This window comes from Natrix helvetica, assembly GCF_964273705.1.
Source record: "Natrix helvetica genome assembly, chromosome: 5".
NCBI classification, from domain to species: Eukaryota; Metazoa; Chordata; class Lepidosauria; order Squamata; family Natricidae; genus Natrix; species Natrix helvetica.
The window spans coordinates 58,521,238-58,534,995 of NC_138551.1; the positions used below are offsets into that span (position 1 = coordinate 58,521,238).

Below are 13,758 nucleotides of genomic sequence, written 5' to 3' on the forward strand. Positions count from 1 at the left end.
CCAAGACGCTGAAAAGAATCTGGCATGAACTTTGTTACATTCTTGTACAATTTAAAAATAAAGTTAGAACCACAGTATTTTTGGGATTAAGCCTTAGGAGCCACAATAACATCTGAAACTTTTAATAGTTTTCTGGTACAAGAAGGGAAGCAGCAAAACAAACTATGCATAGTATAGTAATGTTATTAGCCAAACAAATCAGACATCTGCTGTTCTTCCCACATCTTCTCAGATTTTCTGTTTCTATACAACTTAGAGACAGATACCAGGGACTACATTTTTCCATCTATAAATCCCAAAATGGAATCAGTTATAGGCTCAACCTAAGCAGGGCAGCTGCAGAAACCAAAACAGATTAAGTAATAAGGGCGTCTCAAACCAACTTTGTTAGAGATGGATATATTTATTTTATTTTATTTTATTTATTTTGTCAGGCATATGTAAGATAACAGATAAAAGTATAAACATGATATGCACTGACTTATGTACTGACTTAAGGAATCATTCTACATATGGAACAGTGGTCGGTTGCAAATATTTTTACTACTGGTTCGGGCATGCTCCCCTGCACGGGCAATGCTTTTGTACATGTCCAGAAGCATCCGGGGGGGGGGGGGGAGGCTTCCACCGCCATTACTACCGGTTCAGCTGAACCGTGCCCAATCAGGAGCAACCCACCACTGTTATGGAGCTTTTAGTACTCATGCTATTTAATATCTATGCACAGAATTTTTTCATATTCACAGAAAGAGGATCTATGTATACAAAAAGCTTCTGAAGGCAAAATATCCATCCACTGAGAGGCCACAAGCAATTACTATCTAACCTAATGTCACAGAATAGAACATACTACATGTGGCAGTTCCCCATGCTTTGGTATGGATGGATGTTATACAGTTGAAAAGTGCTATTCAGAAATGCTAAATGAACGTAGAAGAATAATGTTTTCAACAATTTATATTATCTATTAGGCCAACGTATTAAGCCAAACAAGAAAAAATACTCTCTGTGTGTGTATGTGTGCATATATCACTATAAAATAATATCAAAGAGCACAAATCTGATTACGTGACCACAGTATCTCCCCCCCCCCCCCCCCAATGAATGGCAATACTCGTGTTTCTGGAATAGTTTATTTTCAAGCTTGGTGCCCTCTAGATACATTTGAATGATAATAGCATTTGATGCCTACCTTTGTTGGATTTCTCTGGTTCCCCATGTAGTTTATTTATGGTTACTCTGTTCATATAAATGTATTCTTCATCACCACCTACAGGGTAAAAATACTGTAAAGTACTGCTTTGCATTTTGTTCTGTGTACATGTACAGCAGTATCAGCAATGATGCGTGGAAGGACCATCGTTCCGATTGTCATTATCCAGCATGATTCTTTCACTTGCAGTTTTGTTAAGCTAATTTATGTGCTTTACTCTATGGCAGATATTTTAAACAAGTTAAAAAAGCATTTTGCTTTTCCCTTCCTTTTTCTGTTCTCATGTGAAATACTTTACTGGACTTTGTTCCTGAAGAAGTTATTTTGAGTAAAACAGGGAAATGAGAACTTTGTAAAGAGCAAAAGGTAAGGTGATTCATCCCTTGCAAATTAATTTTATTAGCAAACTTCAGCAAATAAAAATAATTTATGATGTTTACAATAAAAGGAAGGGAATAAGTTTTTTGCACATTCCTATGAACTTTGCTGTCACCTTGAATTAAGCAAATTAATAGAAACACAACTGGAAAAGAATTCCATCCTCTTTTTATCCATTTTTAATCCCCACCACCATCTGTAAATTGTAAACATATTCTGAGCAACTGATAACAAGATTTGCACCTAATTAAATAGATCCCCGTCCTCAAACACATATATCCCAATAAATAAGTTTGTTTTCATGCTGATAAATGATATTTGTTTCTCTTTTACATCTCATTTGGGAATAAGGTTCAAACAAAAATGAGAACTAGATAGACTGGGGTACCAGCAAGAAAGATAAACCTTCCAAAGTCAATAATTGTTCACCTGATTTTGCTTACCACTTGATTTTGTGCACAGCCGAAGGAGGTCAGCCAGAAAACTTTTTTTGACTACAGCTGTGCTGCTGAGGTTCTCTTTATCTAGTATCTTCAGAAAATCTTCAAGTTCTGTCAGCAGTTGTTCCAGAGCTAAAAGAGATATGAAATAAACTAGCTTATTTATTGCATCCCATGCCAAATGGCTTTTATGTAATCCAGGAATTTTTAAAACATTTTTTTTTGTCTTTGTATGATTCGGGCTACACACCCTCACTTTATATGTCTGTGTATCAAGTATTTTTTTCTAGTTTTGGATTAGAATTTTTCCAGCATTGGAAAAAACAAATATGAAAGGAAAACAGAGGTATGTGATGCAACTCCATTGCTCCCCCTCCTGGTAATGAATAAAATATAAGAAATATTAATTACAGGGAGTTCTTGAGTTACAACCATAATGGATACTGCCCATCATGGTTATAATTCAAATCTGGGTTATATATATCCCCAGGTAGGCCTATTGAAACGTCAAATGGTTCTAAGCCACCAGTTCCAAGTTGAGGGCTACCTGTATACAATACAATAGTAGAGTTGGAAGGGACCTTGGAGGTCTTCTAGTCCAACCCCCTGCCTAGGCAGGAAACCCTATACCGTTTCAGACAAATGGCTATCCAACATCTTCTTAAAGACTTCCAGTGTTGGGGCATTCACAACTTCTGGAGGCAAGCTGTTCCACTGATTAATTGTTCTAACTGTCAGGAAATTTCTCCTCAGTTCTAAGTTGCTTCTCTCCTTGATTAGTTTCCACCCACTGCTTCTTGTTCTACCCTCAGGTGCCTTGGAGAATAGTTTGACTCCCTCTTCTTTGTGGCAACCCCTGAGATATTGGAACAATGCTATCATGTCTCCCCTAGTCCTAGTATATATTTTTTGTTCCCAATCAACTTGTAAGCAAATAATACACATAAGCATTTTTACTTTGTGCAGCTTATGCTAGGCTCAGAAAAGATTGGAAAGAAGTTTTTCCTCTGCTCAGTTCAAGGAAGAGTGTCATATGATGGATCCAGTTTCAAAACTTTACTTGCAGCTGACCAGAAACTGGGCCTTTCTACTTGTATGGGACAGTCTATGCTAGGACCATCACTTTGTGGCCAGCCTGGTATAGTGTGACCCACCAGTCATAAGGATGTCTCCTTCAACTGAATAAAGCTTTCTGTTCTAATGGATATGTTGAGTTGTACTTAGTGGACCTTGCTTCTGTGGTAAAATGGATTGCCTAAAGCTGTGAGCACAGTATAGTTCACTGAAAACAATAGGGCAGCATTCCACAATTTATAGGAAATCTTCTCTTGAGTATTATGGGAGATGAAATTCAACGTATTTGGAAGGCATCAGAATGGGAACTCCCATAATATAAAAAAGGTTGAAGATGTAGGCATAGATGAAGAAAAAACGAATCAGAACAAATGTGGGGATGGATACATACATACATACATACGCAGAAAATATTGGAACCAAATAAAGCAAATGAAGATAACTGCCCCAAAATGAGCATTTAGCAAAATGTTGATCCTTTCACCCTGATCAGTCTGGGTCCCCATCTGGAACTACAAAATTTCATCATCTGCGATCAACACTGGATATGCCAACTGTGAATGATACAAATTTCTGGAGAACTCTAAGTTATAGAGTTTGTCTATTTGTGCTAGTCAAACATTATTATGCATTTAAGTGTTAATACCTCTTACAATGCCTTGATAAGAATGCATTTAGAATATTACATCCAGTTTTGATTGCCATGATATAAAAAGATGTTGAGACGCTAGAAAGAGGGCAGAGAAGAGCAACAAAGTTGATTAGGGGACTGTAGGCTAAAACATGTGAAGAAGGGTTGCTGGAATTGAGTATGTCTAGTTTAATGAAAAGAAGGACTAGGGGTGACACAATAGCAGTGTTCCAATATCTAAGAGGCTGCCACAAAGAAGCGGGTGTCAACTTATTCTCCAAAGCACCTGAGGGCAGGACAAGAAGCAATGGATGGAAACGAATCAAGGAGAGAACTAGCTTAAGACTAAGGCAAAATTTCTTCCCAGTTATAACAATTAATCAGCAGAACAGCTTGCCTCCAGAAGATGTGAATGCTCCAACATTGAAGGCTTTTAAGAAGAGATTGGACAACCATTTGTCTGAAGTGTTATAGGGTTTCCTGCTTATTGTCTTTTCTCTATTATTGTCTTTCTAGCCCTGTGAGTAGATAACAATTTGTATAAAGTTATAAGCAAGTTTCATGATAGAGCAAGCACATTTAACATTATAAAAGTAATAATCCTTTTTATTTTAACATGAAAAGTAGACTGAATGATTAAATACTAAGAATGTAAACTATTAATCAAAATAAATAGAACTTTGAAAAGCAGTAAAAGAGACAATTCCATTTTCCCAAACCTAACTATCCACACCAAACCACTGAATGCATATGTTTTTCTGCATACTCCTCTTCCTCTACCTATATTCCCTTTAAAACATCTGTGTAGAGCCTACCCCAAATTGGTGTCCTCTAGACTCATTGGACAAAACAATCCAAAACAAGCATGACCTAAAACCTTCTAAGCTGGCACAATTTCTTTTCTGAAGAGAATGTCTTGGCAAAAGGCAGTTTCCTTCTAGCTGTAGCTTTATTCTTTGTTGCAGAAAAGTGCCAGGCCAGCTGATCATTTCAGTGCAATAAGCTTTCAAGTGGCAGAATAGCAAATGTGGTTGATTTACAATGGATTTCCCAGAGTATTCTACAAAGTACATTCCAAGGTTCAGAAGGGTCAGCTGCTCTAGGGAAAGAGAAAGTAAATTGCAACAACAGCAGAAGAATGCTGTTCTGAACAGCAAAAAGAAACAGATGTGCTGATAGTGGCAGATGAAAACAGCTGGATCACTTTGAATGGAAACTGACCCTTGTAAAGGAACAAATTGCATATATGCATTTGACAAGGGAACCCTTTGGTGCTACTCACTTGCCTGAGTCTTCAAGGTAAAAATAGGCTAAAACAATGAGTAACTATAACAGAAAACAAGAAATACCTGTTTTTGTTGAACTGTTCCGGTTATTACTTCTAAATCCAGCATAAATAAAACAAGAATGAATGTTGATCACTGTCCCATTTTGAGGGAGAGGCTCTGGAAAAGACTAAACTGATCCAGGAATGAGAAAAAAAAACAATTTCTCATTTGATTTCTCAACTCTTTGCCAGGTGACTATTAAAGTGGTCTGGTCTGGAAAATTAGCAATGTTTTGCTCCTATCAACATCATTAGTCAACCGTATTAGTGCACCATTGTTACCATATAAAAACAGCATCTATTTCTTTCTGTATATGTTCTGGTTTTATTGTAATTGTATTTTATAATGATACTATACTATATTTGCTTGTTTTAAAAAATGATTATATTTTGCTAATTCACATAGAGTGCATGACTCCAAGTGGTATTTCAGAGATTAAAAAATTTCAGGTCTGGTTTAGTTTTCCTAAAATTGGGTCTATGTGACTTTAGAAGTTTGCTAACCTTTGAATTCAATTAACAAAGAGTGTGCTATGAGTACTCTTATTAAATGGTCATTTTTTAAAAAAAATGTATTCCCTCATGTGAGGATAAGAAAAGACACAAACAGAACATAGAGAGTGAATACTTATCAGTCATTCATACCCATTTTACATAATGTAAATTGAGGAAGCTCATAGGCATGTATCTAAGTCCGAGAATAAACCTAAATTCTAAATAAGAATTTGGCTTCTCCCAAAAATAATTTCTCATAATGTAAAAAGTAAATAAATATTTAGACAAATGTGCACAAAGAGATGCATATCTATTCAGCTGATACATACCTATTCAACAAATCATGCATTGTATAATCCACATTTAAATAAACAACATCCCTAATTTTACTAGATAAATACATACAAATAAAATATTCTATACTAAAGATGAGGTTCCTTCCCTCCCAGCTCTCTTGCCACACATAGGACAGATACTTCAAAGTATGCAACTGACGTATAGATAGTCCTTATATAGCAATCACAACTTCATCTGGCAACTTGGTCTTAACTAAAGTGGTTGCTAAGTAAAACTGCAATTGTGCTTGTGATCTTACTTTAGATTTCCAGAGCTTTACCGAGCTGCAAAGGTCATAAATTTGAGGACTGGTCATAAAGCTACATATCCATTACCTTTGTAACAGCAAATGGTCATTAAACAAGGTAATTGCTCCATGCAACATTAGAATTACCAATGAAGTATAACCAGTTCTGGTGGCCAATTGATCCAATTAGTCTTTGAATTTGCCATGTTTATAGTGCTAGGTCAGCTCTGAAGCACCTCAAAACACATGGCTGGCTTCTAAGCTACATTTCTGACTTTAGGAATCACAAAAAGCAAAATCTCATCAAGCAAGCTAAAACTAATTGGGAGAAACTGGAAGAAAATACCAATTATTCATAGGACATTTGCACAAAATCATCCCAAAAATATTTTTGCCTCCCTGAATAGTTTCCTCCAAGCAGCATTTTAACTTAGTCAGAAATTTGTGGGAAATATTGCGGGGTTGGTACTTGAGAAAATGTAAATCACAACAATCTGACCAAACTCCCCCCTCCCCAAATATTTCTCGATGTGCAAACTGTTAACCCTAACAAATAAAATATGAATGTGGAGTCACTGTACAAACATAATCACTGCAATGCCAGTAAAGCCAACATCATATTTCAGTTATATTTTAATGCACAATTTCAGAAAACTATTTTAAAAGACTATCCATATATTTCTATGAGTTACAAGCCAGGACAATCCAGAGACTGAGCCTTGTTATTTGTAAGCTGAAAGCTCAAGTGTGGAACTGTATCGGTACAATATGGGCCATTCTGGAAATCTGGACAATCATTTTATTGAAGGAATTATCATTGCTGAACCAGGAACTCTGAATTTTAAAGAAGAAGCAGACAAGGCTTTCCAGTTTGCGGAACAAATAACAGACTAGCTTCTCTGCTCTTCACTGGAAGAAGGCAGTGGGAGGATTGGGGTGGGAGTGGGCAAAGAGAGGCAGAGAAGGTTCTTGAAAGACATTCAGAAGCCTTAATCAAGAAAGCACTATTTCTTTCTTTCCCTACAATTACATGCATCTTGGTACTTCATTACAGTTTTCAGATCCTGCCGTAAATAAAGGTGCTTTCAGCCTTGCCACGATGAACCTTGGTTTAAAACACTGTTTTCAATTTTATCGTTGCACAGAAAACATCACTTGGATGGAAATCTTCAGCCTAGGTATTTTGAATTCACAATGGTAACCACACTTCCTCCTTTTCTTAAGAAGGCTACATATGCCTTACTGCTGTGATGGCATATGTATGGCACGTGTGCCACAGGTGGAACACGGAGCCATTTGTTAGGGCACACAAGGTGTGCCCTAACTCCAGCACGCATGTGTGTGCTGCCCAGCTGAGTTTGGCCTTCTTTTAAGGCCATTTTTCTCCCTCCAAAGGCTTCAGGGGGCTTCCCTGAAGACTCTGGAGGGTGAAAAACGGCCTTACTAGCAAACCAGAAGTCACCGTTCCCAAACTTCCAGGTTGCCTGTAGGACCATTTTCGCCCTCTGGAGGCTTCAGGGAAGCTCCTGAAGTCTCTGGAGGGTCTCCGGGGGGCAGGGAGGCTGTTTTCACCCTCCCCATGCTCCTAGAAAGCCTCTGGGGCCTGGGAAGGGCGAAAAAAGTGTACCAAAAGCGGGTGGGAGTGCTGATGGTATACACGTGCATGTGGGGGGGGGGGTCACACACGCATAGCATTACCTCTGCATGACCCCCCCCTGCACTCCCCCCATTTTTGGCACACAATCCAAAAAATGTTTGGATCGGTTTTTTGCCTTATTGTTTTGGAACACTGGTGGGGAATGACGGCCCCTTTATGACGTGGAGTTCAACTCCCAGAATTTTTGAAGCAACATAGCTGGCTCAGGAATTCTGGGAGTTGAAGTCCACAAATCATAAATGGGGCATCACCCCACCCCTGCTTTAGATGTTTTTATGACTTAGGGGCCCCAAAACCTTCAAAAATGCATGATACGGGTGAATAATAATAATAATAATAATAATAATAATAATAATAATAATAATAATAATAATAATAATAATAATAATAATAATAATAATTATTATTATTATTATTATTATTATTATTATTATTATTATTATTATTATTATTATTATTATTAAATTTGTTAGCCGCTCCCTCTCCACAAGGGACTCGGGGCGGCGTACAATAAAAACATACATAAATACATATAAACATACACATACACACATACACATACATATACATACACGGAGGAGGTAACAATTACATATATCACAATAATAATAATAAAATTAACCATTAAAAATACCCCAAATAAAATTACAAATTTAAAAGGACTGTCAGGAGGAAAGGATAAACTACGGTTGAGCCAGGCCAGATAATTGAAAAAGGTGGGTCTTGAGCTTTACACGGAAGGAGCGGAGATCGGAAGTAATCCTGATGTCAAGGGGAAAGTCATTCCACAGGGATGGGCCCATCACAGAGAAGGCCCTGCTCCTGGGTGTCGCCCCCCGACACTGTTTAGCGGACGGCACCCGGAGAAGTCCCTCTCTGTGTGAGCGGATTGGTTGTAGGGATGTATGGGGCAGGATGCGATCCCGCAGGTAACTAGGTGAGAGACCTTCTGCCTGCATGGTTGCAGATTTCATCATTTTCACTGCACTCTGGCTTGCAGTGGGAGAAATACAGGGCTCACATGTGACTAGGTGGCTCAGTGGCTATGATGCCGAGCTTGTTGATCAGAAAAGTTGGCAGTTCGGTGGTTCAAATCCTTAGTACAGGTCTCCTGCACGAGCAGGGGGTTGGACTAGATTACCTCCAAGGTCCCTTCCAACTCTGCTACTGTTTACTGTTTAATATGAGGAGTGAAAAGACTAGGAAAAGCCAGAATCCCTAAAATGTGAAAAATGAGCCACATCACAAAAACATTTGGAATTTTAGTAATCACAATTATTCCTCTTCTACTATTGTACAGTATGATTTGAAACACTAAGTCAAACAGCAAACTACTTGATTTTTATTAAATATTGTAACTGAGCAGCATTTTGCGTGGTTCAAATGCTATTGAAGAGTAATATTTATGGTACTGGCCAGCACATGCTACCTTTTTCATTTCTACGGATAGAAGTTTTAAGAATGAAAGCTCAGTCCTTAAGGTTGTCTTTTCCATAGCTCAATGGCCAAGCACGTGATTTACAGGCAGAAGGCTTATCCAGTATCACCACTTCAAAGAATCTCCAGTAATTAAAACTTTAGCTTTCTTATACACAGTGGTTATATCTGCACAACAGAGGTAAAGGTTGACTCATCCTGCCAGTGTGAGTAACTAAACACAAGTGGTACACTGCATGAATGGTTTATTTAGCTTAACATTCAACCAAGATTCTTGACATTTCTGCAAAACGTCAGAAATTGGAAACAAAAATGAATCATGGCTTTCAGCTCCAACTTGATAGGTAAGAGATATCTAGGTGGTTTTTTTTTCAAACCCTTTTTGTTGAAGATCATTAACTTAGTTTGCTCATTATGGCTCTTGTATATAAATTGTGCACTTCAAGAATAATTGTGTGCTTTGAAGCACACACAAACAACCCCTTATTCACCTAAAGGGTGAATAAAACATCCCCACTCAGAGGTGGGGATGAATCATGGAAATAAATCAAGAAACAAAGAAATAAGCAGCTAAGCCTTTATAAGACTTCCATGAAAACCTGGGAGAAAAATTGACCTACTAACACAAATGTAATTCCTAAAGCAGCCACACCTTTTTTTTCAAGCCTATGCAAAAGCTTGAAAAACAACAGACTACTAATAAGAAAGGTACTGTGTGTTACATAAGGCCTGAAGCATTTCTTTTGACTCATTTTTGAAAAGTACACCTGTTGTTTACTATCTTTAGATTTGTTTTCCTAGCAGAAACCTTACTCCAAGGATACAGTAATTCATTCTCTCTCAATTCTTCTTTGGCAAATAAGGGAATGTCCCCTTCTTAGTAAACTGCAACATGTGCATAGTAATGTCACCGTGTAAATGCCAGATCCTTGCATCTGTCTTGCATCCTTGCATGTGTCTGATGTAAGTTCAATGTTTGCTTTGTGGTATCATGATGCACTCTTCTCATCTCTCCTTTCTTGCCCTCCTATATTCCCCTGCTCATTCTCCTATTCCCTGTTTATGATCAATGTCACTCTAGCAAGTATACAGGCACCGATATGCGATGGAGGATATAAAATAGCTCATTCATGCTAAGTTAGTTTAGTTTAGTTTAGTTTAGTTTATTGTCATTGCACATGGTACAACAAATGCTGTTCTTTAAATGCCGTCTTCAGTGTACATTAGATTTATAAAAATAAAAACACAAACATACATCCTTTACAGTGGTGGGTTCCGGGCGGTACACCCCGTTACAGGAGTACCAGTGGCAGCTGGGAACAGCAACCACCATACCGGAACAGTGTTTTGGAGGGCTCATCCGCCCACCCATATTCCTTACCTGTATTTAAGCCAAGCACACACGCACAACTTACAGCGCCTGTGCGACCTCCACCGAGCAGCTGGAGCATCGCAGGGCGGTGGGTTCCTCATGCATGCGCAGTTCGTGTGTCCAAGGTAGACACCCGGCCCCGTTGTAATGTACTGGTTGCGACGGGATCTGGAACCCACTGATCCTTTACATTCTTTACATTGTGATCCAAGAGTTAAATCTTCAGTAATTTCCTTGAGTTTATTAAGCATTGCTTTTCACATTATTCTTAACCACAGGTGGAATGTTATTCATATAGCAATTTATCTTAGGTAGAAGGTGCAAGGAAATAATAATTAGAGGGGAAAGTTCAAGATTTGTCAGAGACTTGCATTTCCCAAAATGCCAGCTACTTTATTAAAAAAGAAATAACACCAAAGGTGGGCCCATCCTCAGAAATCCCAGATTTAAAGAACAGCCATTTATCAGATAAAAGAGATTTTGTTATTTTGTCTAGACCAGACTGTCTTTTAACAGGAGCCTATTATCTATAGAAAGAATAATAAATTGGATTAAACCTCTGCAAACTCATAAAATAAAACATTCTGAAAACATCTCTAATCCTACCTAGGTTTGAAGAGCTAGTTTGCCGTTTTCATTTAATGTTTCAGCATAAAATCAGTGACAAAACCTGCTGATGAAGGAATTTGTAACCTTCCTGTATCTTTTGTCTTCTAAGAATATTTGGTGTTAATGTTTTGCTCTTTAATCTCTCTTTCTGCACCAACAAGCCTCCAAAATATAATTGAAAGTCAACTGTAATTTAGTGATTTTTTTTCTTTTCTCAGCATTACCACTTGATTGTTACTTATGTCATCTGGTATAATTTAAGATGTTTTGACAGACAATTTTTATATGCGTCTTAGGTTCTAAATTTGTAATTGTTTTGGATGGCATAATTTTCTGCTTAACAACTGAACTTCATCAAAGGTCATTGGTAGAGAAATCTGAAATTCACCTCCTCAGACATATCTATATATTAGTAAAATTCTTGTGTCTGTAACCTTTAATTGGTGTATCATAGAGGGGAAAAATTCAACCACATTACCTCAAATTGGCCAACTTATAAAATGCTGGGAGCCGTTACTCCTGAGGGCATGATTTGGGGAAAGTTGTGGTTGCTTCAGCACAGCCCTGCTGTTGCTGCTTCAGCGCCACTGCTGCGCTGCTCTGGTCACATGATCTTCATTTTCAATTTTCCCTGACCGCTTTCTGGCCATTTGTACAATTCCTCATTCTCTTCCCCGTCCAGAGCAGCCACATATTTGCCTGCTGAAAAGGGAAAGGGAGGGAGGGAGGGAGGAAAAAAGAAAAGATGGAAGGGAAAGAGTAGGGAGTAACAGGGAAGGAGGGAGGATGGAGGGAAGGAGGAAGGAAAATTTCCAATGCTCACTGTCAATTTCCCACAAAGAAATTGAATGAGGAAGCCAACAAGAAGGTGGAGATCGCTTCTGCTCCCATTGATTTTTTTTGCCTGCCTGTGGTCATTCTTTCTCTGTGTTTAGTAAGGAAATAGCTCTGAAATGATCACCTAGCAGGACGTGGATTGATTAGTCTTACTTTAAATAAGTGAAACACTATTTTACACTGGTTTAATGCCTTACAGAGACAGCTGGGAGTATTTGACTATTAAAGTAAAGAGAATTTAAATGGTTTACACACTATCAGAAAAATAAATCATTATTTAAAATGTCATAACTAAACATGGAAAATGGATGCAGAAGTCCATACTTTTATGATCATTTAAACTTATGAGCAGAATGCATGAGGTTAGTGCCACTCATTCCTTCACATCACAGAGCTGCTGGAAAACTAAATCTTTCGAACTGAATATGTTTGTATGACGAAGGAGTATAGCATTAACAAATGCATTCTCTATTTTAAATCCTCTTGATTTAAAAGTGTAAGTGCAGATGTAGCCGTGATGGCGAACCTATGGCATGCATGTCAGAGGTGCGCTGTCGCCCCAGGTCAGATCTCAATGGCGTTTCTGTTGAGAGCTTCGGTTTCCCTGCAAGCGACAAAACAGCAGCTCACAAAAGAAAAAGATCTTATCTCTTGCTGCGCTGCCAGTGTTGGGATGCCCCGCCTCCCGCCAGCCAGCTGGTCTTAGGGTCTCTGCTGCGCATGCATATACATGTCTGTTCATGCGCATGTCTGTGCATGTGCATGTCTGTAAATATGTGCATGTCCACGCATGTGCATGTGCGCACATGTACAAACACACACTCGTTCGTGCACACACACCTTTCAGTTTGGGCATGGACACAAGAGCAGTTTGGGCACTCGGTGTCTAAAAGGTTGACCATCACTGAGATATAGTGACTCTAAGGGGAAGTACTGAATTGTATTGACCTATATGAGTTTTTTGTCTGTATTGTCCTATGCTAAAATTCCATTTCCTGCCATCTTTCAAATGTCCAAATGTTTCTCCATTCCTGAAGGGGAGTCATTTTATGGTGCTGTTAAAGCAGTGGTGGGTTTCTGCCAGTTCACACCAGCTTTGGAGAACCAGATGGTGAAATTTACCGATCCGGTGAGAGGAGGTTCGACCTGTGGACCCGGAAGTAACTTCCGGAACGCCTGCCCCGCTCTGTCGCTCGCTTGCTCCCCCCCCCGCCTGTTTGGAAGCCGCTCCATCGCTCGCTCCCCCCCGCCCGTCCGCTCTATCCTAGCCCAATTCCGTGTCAAGTCCCATACCTGGGAGTGGAGGTGGTGAACAGAGAAGCATGGAGAGGTCTAGCGGCACCATCCACCAGACAGCAGCGGCAAGCTCAGGAGTTTTCTCTTGGACTCCCCTCTGTCCTGCCTCCTCCGATCTTTCCCCAGCGTGTGATAGCTTTCTATTGGATTCCTCTCTGTCCTGCCTTCTCAGATCTCCCTAATTTCAGCCTTTAATCCTCCAGTTGTCTATTTTTGGGAGGTTTTCCCCTCTCTTCCCCCCCCTTCATAGGAGTCCCAAAATTTTTTGCCACATGGCTTGGGGATGGTGGTCATGTGACTGAGTGTGCATGAGTGATGTCAAGTTGGCCATACCTGCTCAGTCACATGACTCCCAAATCACACCCACAAAATAGGCCACACCCATAAAATAGGTTCTAAAAAAATGTGA

General features: G+C 39.1%; 1 protein-coding gene across 1 annotated transcript in view; it reads right to left on the reverse strand.

Annotated features, from left to right (window-relative positions):
* The window catches only part of AFAP1L2 (actin filament associated protein 1 like 2), a 90,480-nt gene that overhangs the window by 39,070 nt on the left and 37,652 nt on the right, over positions 1-13,758 (reverse strand). Inside the window, exons 2-3 of the mRNA XM_081956175.1 lie at positions 2,035-2,163; positions 1,193-1,270 (exon numbers count right to left, since the gene is read on the reverse strand). Of these exons, the coding sequence (XP_081812301.1) occupies positions 1,193-1,270; positions 2,035-2,163 (207 nt within the window). The remainder of the gene's footprint in view (positions 1-1,192; positions 1,271-2,034; positions 2,164-13,758) is intronic.